At 38.3% G+C, this 9345-nt stretch overlaps 1 protein-coding gene and 1 long non-coding RNA gene across 2 annotated transcripts; one reads left to right on the top strand and one right to left on the bottom strand.

Annotated features, from left to right (window-relative positions):
• The first annotated feature begins 838 nt into the window (after positions 1-838).
• Positions 839-2276, top strand: CCDC54 (coiled-coil domain containing 54). The gene has a single exon (XM_025376815.1). The coding sequence runs from the start codon at positions 1229-1231 to the stop codon at positions 2213-2215; it is 987 nt and encodes a 328-aa protein (XP_025232600.1). The 5' UTR covers positions 839-1228; the 3' UTR covers positions 2216-2276.
• A 1836-nt stretch (positions 2277-4112) lies between these two features.
• Positions 4113-5798, bottom strand: LOC112618198. Its single transcript, XR_003118040.1, has 2 exons — positions 5561-5798; positions 4113-4343 (listed from the first exon to the last, which is right to left on the bottom strand). It is a non-coding gene; the product is annotated as an uncharacterized LOC112618198 (long non-coding RNA).
• Positions 5799-9345: the final 3547 nt, after the last annotated feature.

Here is a 9345-nt window from a genome sequence, read left to right on the forward strand (position 1 = left end):
TAATGAATATGATATTTTGATACTATATAATACAATGAGTCAACATTTGGAAGACCTACATAATTCAGTGAACCATTGTTTGTCAAATGACCAATACATGATATTATGCATCTATTCAAAATAAAAAAACAGACCAGTGACTATTAATATAACAAAGCATGAAAGTTCATTGATTTGGCCTAAAATGACACATTACAGCTAACTTCTAAAAAAAAAATCATTTGTCAAATTTTCATAAAGTAGCAAAGAATGATATCCTCAATTATCTTAAAAGGCTATGAAAATACTCTCCCCTTTCCATTTATGTATCTCCATGAGGCTATTTTTTCTTCATATGCTTCAATCAAAACAATATGTCACAACAGATATAATGCAGAAGCAGATACGAGAATCTAGTTATCTTCTATTAATTCAAGTATTTAAAACATTTGAAGATATGCAAAACAATGCTACTCTTCTCATATTTTTTAGAAAACCAAATTATGTTTTATAAAAAATATATCATTTATGTTAACATGTAATGGGTTTTTTAATTTAAATTAATAAGTAAATATCTAAGACTTTCTTAGTTTTAATGTCTACTATAAAATGTAGGTAGATATAACCCAAATAAACAAAATCTGTGTGATCCTCAATAATTTTTCATTTTTATTTATTTTTATTTTTTTGAGATGGAGTCTCACACTGTCACCCAGACTAGAGTGCAGTAGTACTATCATGGCACACTATAGCCTCCACCCCCCCATGCTCAAGTGATCCTCCCACCTCAGCCTCCCAAGTAGCTGAGACTACAGGCATGCACCACCATGGCTGGCTAATTTTTTAATGTTTTGTAGCAACGGGTGTTTTCTATGTTGCTCAGGCTGCTCAACAATTTTTATGATTGAAAAAGAGCCCTATGACCAAACTTTTGAGAACTGCTGTAGTTAAATGTGTTTTTTCTAAGTCAGCAGTCATTGTGACATCAGCAGCAAGTCAATGATTACCATATGAAGGATTCCATGCAGTTGAGTATTATTTCACAGAGCTCTCCAGTTGGGCTGCTCTATAAGAAGCTAATCACCTAAGAGATTCTACTGCTGTGGCTGATGATTTCCACAGAGTGTTCTATGATGTTATCAGGAAAGGCATCCAACAAATAGTAAGAGAAAGACCATTTCATTCATACATTATTTCTTCCTGTGATTCTATGTTTTCCAACACCTTGCCTCTTGTTTCACCATGAAAGATGTACACACTTCACACCAAAAGGGTAAAAGCTGCTGCTAGGGAAATGTGGACTTCAAATGTCTCCAAGGTCAGACAGTCTTTTAAAAATGTTTACCACAAATGTAAGATTCGGCACCAAGATTCAACTAGATATCCAACTGTGACATCTGATGATTGTAATCAAGATGATGTTAGTTATGACGGAAAAATGAATCTTACAGTAGTGCTCCAAGATGTTAAAACTGCTCAAGTTGAACTTTTCAGCCAAATAACTGACATTGTCCATGCGATACCAAAAGTCCATGAAAAGACTGACTTGTATCAAAAACAGATGGAGGTCCTGGAAACCAGAATGAATGTTAATGAAGACAAACAATGCACCACAACTAAAGATATCCTCTCTATGAAAGAAGACATCAAGGCCTTAAAGAAGAAGGTGACAGAACTGGAAAAGCAGAATTCCTACTCCAGGATACATTGTTTAGAGATTCTGGAGGGAGAAAGGGGTGAAGAAATCACAGAACTGCTTTACAAACTCATACAACCAGCAACTCTGAAGAACACATTGGCCTCTACAGACAGGGAAATCTCTTCAGCAGAACCAGAGAAAGTGCCCAGTTATCCAAAGTCCACTGACCATCTTGAGAAAATAACAATTTCTCCCCAAATTAAAACTCTGAAGAAACGTAACCATCAAAATGCATCAAGGAACTTTAAAACAGCAAAGCCAAATATTTACATTTACCCAGACTTCAGTACATGGATCAAGCTAACTTTTGTTCATGGAGGAAAATGGACATTTTTCCTCAGTGCTACCAAGTTAGAAGAATTCATCCAGTGGCTTCTTTCTAGGCCAACCATTCTCCCTGAAGAACCCCAGGTCATAACCCAGAGATATTGTCCATTCACTGGGCTTATTTTGAGCTTGACCACAATCTGTCTCTCCATGTTCAACAATATTTACGGCTTTATTCGTTCCTTAAAAGAAGAGGTAACTCGACTATAGAGTTATGTTCTGTTTTGCTTGGTACAAAATAAATGTAACCTGGAGGCTCCAAGCATTTACACATTGGTGTGGTGGCTGTGAATTCTTCGGTAGTTTGCTCACTCTGGGCCCACTATCTGCAGAATTTCTCTGTCTACAGTAAGTTAAGGCACATGATCTAATTGAACTGTTGTAATTTGTTTTCTGTCAATGTTCTTGTTTTCTCAAAGGCAATTCATGAGGACTCATCCTGGGTCCATTTTCATAGATAATTGGAAACAAAGAATGAAAGAGTCAAGGGCAATGTGAAGTATGTTTGATGGCCTCCAAGTCAGTTTTGTATACACTTTGTCCTCATGGCCTTTGTGGATAAGATTTGTGATACCAGAAACATACTCTACTGACAAGACTTCATTTTGTTATTGATGTTTGAAATGGAGTCTCACTCTGTCACCCAGCTGGAGTGTAGTGGCACAATCTCGGCTCACTGCAACCTCCGCCTCCCGCGTTCAAGTGATTCTCCTACCTCAGCCTCCCGAGTAGTTGGAATTACAGGTGCCCGCCACCACACCCTGCTACTTTTTGTATTTTTAGTAGAGACAGGGTTTCACCATGTTGACCAGGCTGGTCTCAAACCCCTGACCGCAAGCGAGCCACCCACCTCGACCTCCCAAAGAGCTGGGATTACAGGCATTAGCCACCGAGCCCAGTCAGACTTTAGGTGGTATAGAGTGAAAAGGATACCCATTGTCAAGGCTACTAAAGTTAGCATTATAAAAGTGAAAGGGATTGAAAGGCCAAGTTATTGCAAGGAACGTATTAAAAAAATTGGCTTTTTCTTTCAACTTCAGCTTCTTCTCTATCAAACAATTAGATAAGAGGAGAAAGACAATATGATACTGGGTAATTTTTACATTTTCATGAAAGGAGAAAAATACCATGTCCTGTAGGTTTGATATAAGGGAAAAGGGAAAATCTAAGAAGGGATTTGTGAATTAAATCTCACCACTATAATACCATAAACTCTTATATGACAAGGTTTTTGTTTGTTTGTTTGTTTGTTTGTTTAAAGCATATAGCCAAGAAGAGCTTCATTTTTAGATAGAACAGGTGGTTGTCATTGTAATTTCTGAATATCATGCAGAATAACTGTAAAACAATGTTTCTTGCACCACTTAACCCAGTGAATGAAATCTACCTTCCTTTGTGGTCATGTTTTAACCACAAATATTCCTGGCAAATGTACTACTACTAATTATTTGCAGTCAATACTTTGAAAGGGGGGTTTCAGTAGCTAGCTAAGAACAAATGAAAGAGGACAAAGGACCTAAAGGTGGGTATAGCGAAAATTAAGACACAATTTTGTCTGATGCTAATCTGAGAGTAATTACATACCACAATTTTTTTCATTGACAAATATATTCTATTTGATCCTTCTTTACAAATTTATAGATATGTACGTAATAACTTTTAGAATATGTCAATATGCAGGGAATCAACCTAAATGCCCATCAATTACCGATTAGATAAAGAAAATATGGTACATATACACCATGGAATACTATAGACAGCCATTAAAAAAAAAGGATGAGATCATGTCTTTTTCAGGAACATGGTGGAGCTGAAGGCCATTATCCTTAGCAAACTAATGCAGGAACAGAAAACCAACTACCACATGTTCTCACAAGTGGAAGCTAAAAGATGGGAGATCATGGACACAAAGAAGGGAACAACTGACACTGGTGCCTTCTTGAAAGTGGAGGTTGGGAGGAGGGAGAGAAGCAGAAAAAAATAACTATTGAGTACTAGGTTTAGTACCTGGGTACTAATGACTTGAGTTTACCTGGAAAACAAACCTGTGCATGTACCCCAAAACTAAAATAAAACTAAAATAAAATATGTCAATATGCAACATACCTAATAAAAGCAAAGGTATTTATTACATGTTTGTTTAAAAATGAGATAACTGTGCTTACAATGTATTGTTCTGTTAAAGGCACGAGCGATCTCTATGTATTTATTTACCATCAGAAATGTCCGTAAGGAACAGTCAGCACTCTACTTCAGTATATTAGGTGTGATGCTCACATTAGGACAATATCTAGGGAAGGCAGGCCATGACACAGGCAAATGACATCACAAATAGCTTCTGGAAGAGAAAAAAATGCCCTAGCTGGTAAAAGCCTGGGTCATCTGAGCCTCTGTATATTAGCACTGACTTTCACTTTTCCCCCTCACATGTCCGTTTGACAGCCCTTGATGTTTCTAGAGAGGCACATAGTTTACGAGAAGAGCACATGCTTGAGGATCAGATGACCAAAGTACTCAACCTAACTCCTAAATGTTACTCGTACAAATTCTATTATTTAATTTCAATGAGGTTTGTTCCATCAGCTGTAAAAACGTAATCATTATATGAACTGAGTAAATATTTTTTTCCGTGTTCACTAACAATCAGGGATCATGGAGGATACAAGAAAAGGTAGACATTCCCTGTCCTGTAAATGTAGAACATTAAATGGCATAAATAAAAAACGTACACAAAGAACTCTGAGGCATGAAAAATGGGAATGGGCAGCAAATAGCAATACTGAAAGTACTGCTGGTATGAGAGAAGAAAGAAGCTTGATGAGTCTTGTGGTAAGGAAGTAAGGTGAGGAGGAGGTGGAGAGGGCAATGCAGCTGGCAGAGGGAAAAACAGGAGCAGAGGGCGGGGGCTAGTAGGGAACATGGGATGTGAAAGCCATCGAGCATTAGATAACATGAAGTACAGATGGGCTATTATTTCAACCCTTTTATGGATCTAATTTTTCTCTTCAGAGATTCCCACCATCTTCATTTCAACCTGTTTTCTTTACCTACATAAGAATGTTAGAGGGGAGACAGTGACTCTGCATGATTTTCTCAAGGTCTCACACTTTCCCTAGAGAGGATTCTGTTGGTCCTGTTAATGAATTGAGTTCCCTGTGAGCAAAGGGAGGATTTTGCTTCTGAGTCAATTATTTATTGTCACCTAGACAAGATCTCACATGACTTGTTAAAATTATAAATTATCTCATAACTCAGCATGTGAGCAAATAACTTTTCCCCAGTCCTGGCTTTCAAGTTCACCTGCCTCTCACCAGCCCACCTCCATCCCTCCTGGCTTGGAGAAGTGGCGTTTCTCTAACCCACATTCCATCACCAGTGCCTTGCAGAGTCTTCATCAATTATACCCCTTCCCCTCCACCTTAATCACCACCTATCAGTTCTTCGTACTCCGCTTACAAAAATACTCACCTGGTTCCCTTATCCTTGTGTTACCCTCGTCTCCTGCCAATTTCCCATCATCTTTTTGAATGAGAGGCCCACCCTCCCTGTCCCCACCTTGCCTCTCCTCTTCTCTCCATGGCTCATAGGAGCATGTCTTCCAGAACAGTGCTTTCTTATCTAGTTCTCTTCCCATCACTCTGGCAGAGCCTTCTCAGTTTTCTTAGATGATTCCTCTGCCACTAATCATTCTGTTAAAATATAGATACTTCACTTTCATGACTACCAAATCAAAGAATTCCTAATCTAGCCTCTCCCAGGACATCCTGAGTTTTGGTTCCAAATAACTGTTTATCTTCTCTACTTGTGTGTCTACAAAAAAAAAACAGTATATAAATATAATTAGATGAATGTCTATAATGTATATCAGTCAAACATGAAAGTCATTGTGCATTCACCAAAACATCTCAAATGATTGTTTTTGCTATAAAACACATCTACTGGGGAGGAAACACTCGGTGGTGAAACGAGCAAAGACATTCAAAGAAGAACAGATTTTAGAACGTCTATTTACTAAACATTTATATTATGTATCAGGCACTATGCTAGTTGGGTGTACAATCATGACCCTCATAACGATGTGATTTTGGCAAATTCCTTAAACCTTGTATTCAGTTTTCTGAACTCTGAACTGAGAACAATTTATGTCATGAGACTTTTGTGTTAATTAAATGAAATCATGTGTATAATCTGCCAAGAATAATGCCTGATTTTGTAGGTGCTTAACATATGGTGGTCATTTCCTTCCCTCCATAGGCTAAATGTTAATGGAGGGTGTGAAGATGAACAAGACATGGGCCCTGCCTCAAGCAGCTCCCATTCAGGACCCTGCCTCCTTTCATCAGCCATAAAGGACTCCAGACAAATAGGGAACAAAGTGACAGGCTAAATACAAATGCTTCAAACCAAATCTTGACTCCCTCATCCAAAGACAGTGTGATAAGAATAAGACGGGGTGTGAAGCTCTCCTCCTGGTCTGGGCACTCAACCAATATTCCATCATCTACAACAGTCGTTCGCCAACCTTTAATTCCACGCTGTATAAATAAGAAACAAAGAAAAGGATCTGGAGGGAAGGGACGTTGAGTTAGGATAAATAATTTAGTTCAGTGTGTAATACTTGCTTGCATAAACACAGAGACTAACAGCATTCTGTTCATTCAAAAACAATATTCACCAACATTTATTGAAATTTGACTCTATACCAGGAAATAACTGAGCTAGGTGTGAACAAATAGAGATGCAAAGACATCAGTCCTGTCCTGAAAAAACATACTTTCAAATGGTGTTATTTCCAGTTGCCAATTATTTTGGTCTGTTGCTTAGATTTGGATTGGAAAACTACACACTTCATTTAAAACTTAATTTAGCTTTTTTGTAGGACACAAATCAAGTCCCATTTAGAAAAAGATATCGCTTTCCTAAAAGTAGTGTTTTAAGATTAATTCAAGACAGAAAAATATAGTTTTTTTCTAAATGCTTCTACACACCTTCAAAATGTGGACTGTCACCAACATATCAGTGGATTATGCTGTGAAACTTTATTTGTAAATCCTTTAAAACTCAGAATGCATACTACAAAGAAATAGTATTAGAGTTGGATTTTTTGATCAACCTGTAAAAGCTGACTGAACTACAATGTAGCTGAGATAATGGCATTAATAAAACTATAAAGCCAAGTTTTTGTATATTCCCATGCCAAAGTGTATTCAGGAAAAAAAACTGCAATAGTGGTAGCCCTGACAGCTGGACCAGCACCCCCATGCTCCATATTCTCTCTTCTATCTGATAGTGGAGTGAAAATTTCATAGATTGACGGCCCTAGTGGAGGACACCATGGAGAACAGGGAACAAAGAACAGCAACCAAGTGGGGGCCAAAACAGGTGCTCCAGGGATGGAAGCCAAGGTGGAAATTATTGGGTGAGGAAAGACACAAAGGCTCCATGTGGCTGCTGAGAACCTAGTCCAGGGAATAAGGACTGAAGTGGGGCCAACGTCATCTTTTACAGTGATGACGGACTGAAGACTGCATACAAGGGAGACAATTGAAGCATGTAAAGCATAATTTTTGGCACATAGTCAGGCTCAGTAAATGGTGATAACGATACTGGAGATGATGAAACAGAGGCAAAAACTGTGGGGTTTGCTCCTTCATTTGTTTTTTGGAATACAACCTATTTAGAGGCTAATTTTATTTGTCAGGGACATGAAACTCCAATGGCAGTGGCAGATGGAGTTACTGGAGCAGGGTGACGGTTGCGCAGATGGGACATGTAGGTAAAGGAATGTTGCACTAGTGGGGCTCTTGGGACAAAAATAGGATATGTGAGCTTGTTCTCTCATCTTTCTCCTTTTCCATGTCATTCTTTTCACCTAAAGCTTGAGATGCAAGGATGTGGGGTTTGGGGAGACACATCCCAGATAGAGGCAGAGGTGGAGTGGGGGAAGAACAAGAAGAAGAAAAACACTTCAATAGGATTAAGAAACAACTAATGTTCTAGTGCAGCCCTACAGACAACAAGGCCACTCCTCCCACGCAGAGCAAAGGTACTACACCATGCGCTCTGAAAATGCTAAAAAAGGCAAAAAAAGGCAGTGCTTCCTTAGGTAATTTAATGACATGACCATCCTTTTTTTTTTTTTTTTTACCCTTAGTTACATTTTAGCCCTAAGGAATCTGCACAAGCTTCCACGAATGGTTCTCAACAGGACTCTTCCAATTTTTGCTTTAGTCAAAGATCCCATCAATGTTTTTCCCACCTATTTTTAGATTCTACCTTTCTCTCCCACTCTCATCTGCTGTCATAGGAAAAGAATACATGAAAATGTGGCCGGGTGATCATCTGATTCTGAAGATTTATTCCTAATGTCAGTTGCTTCAGAAAGGGTGTTCTCATCGGCCAATATCCTGATGGAAGGTGTGACATGTATTTCAGATATCAGAAAATCTAAATTTGGATACTGCTGTCATTTTTAGTGACCCTCAGTTGACTTATATTTACCAAATATATAAAGATAATAATTGCTTGATGTACAAGCTGTAATTGGATCACAGCCATCAGTGAAATGATTATTTGTTGTTATAGCAATATTAATGAAATTTTGCCTATGGCAGCCTAATTAGAGGAGCACCATCACGACCCAGCTGGCATTTTCAATATGTTATCTAAGAGGTATGATCAGAAGACAAATCAGAGCTGACTTAATGAAGTTTCTGATCAGAGGCTGCTCTGCAGACAATGAGTTATTGAAGGAGACAAAGAGGAACTCGTGACTGGCAAATTTATGCAGGCTGTTATAGAACAATGAAACACAACAGATTTTGCTAGATTCGATCTTGTTGAGAGTGGTAGCCATAAAAATGTTCTTCCTTCTCAACAGCAGGATCCCAAGTCACAAAAATTTAACTATGAAAATAAGCTTAAAGATTACTTAGTTCAGTGATATTCAAGTGGGGGTGCCCCCAAGGGTCTTTAAAAAATCTCCCAGCAGATGTTTGCAGAGTAATCCCTCCCAATACCATGATACATCTCTGGGTTGGGGGACATGACATTGTCTGTACCCCATTTAAGAATCATGACAACAGGACCAGCATAATGAAGGGACTAAGAACAAGCACCCAGATATTGGATAGGCTAGAATTCAGGAGGGCTGTTACTCACTAGGTGGGTGACCTTGCTGAGTTTCTTAAATCCTCTGAGTCAACTTTCTTATTTCTGAATTAGAGATCATAAAATATAATGTAAAATTATGTGCTATGGAAAAAAATGAGGAAAAACACTTAGCTCAGCATCTGGCACATAGTAGATACTCAATTAATGTTCCATATAGTTCTACCACT

Source organism: Theropithecus gelada, chromosome 2, assembly GCF_003255815.1.
Source record: "Theropithecus gelada isolate Dixy chromosome 2, Tgel_1.0, whole genome shotgun sequence".
Lineage (NCBI taxonomy): Eukaryota > Metazoa > Chordata > Mammalia > Primates > Cercopithecidae > Theropithecus > Theropithecus gelada.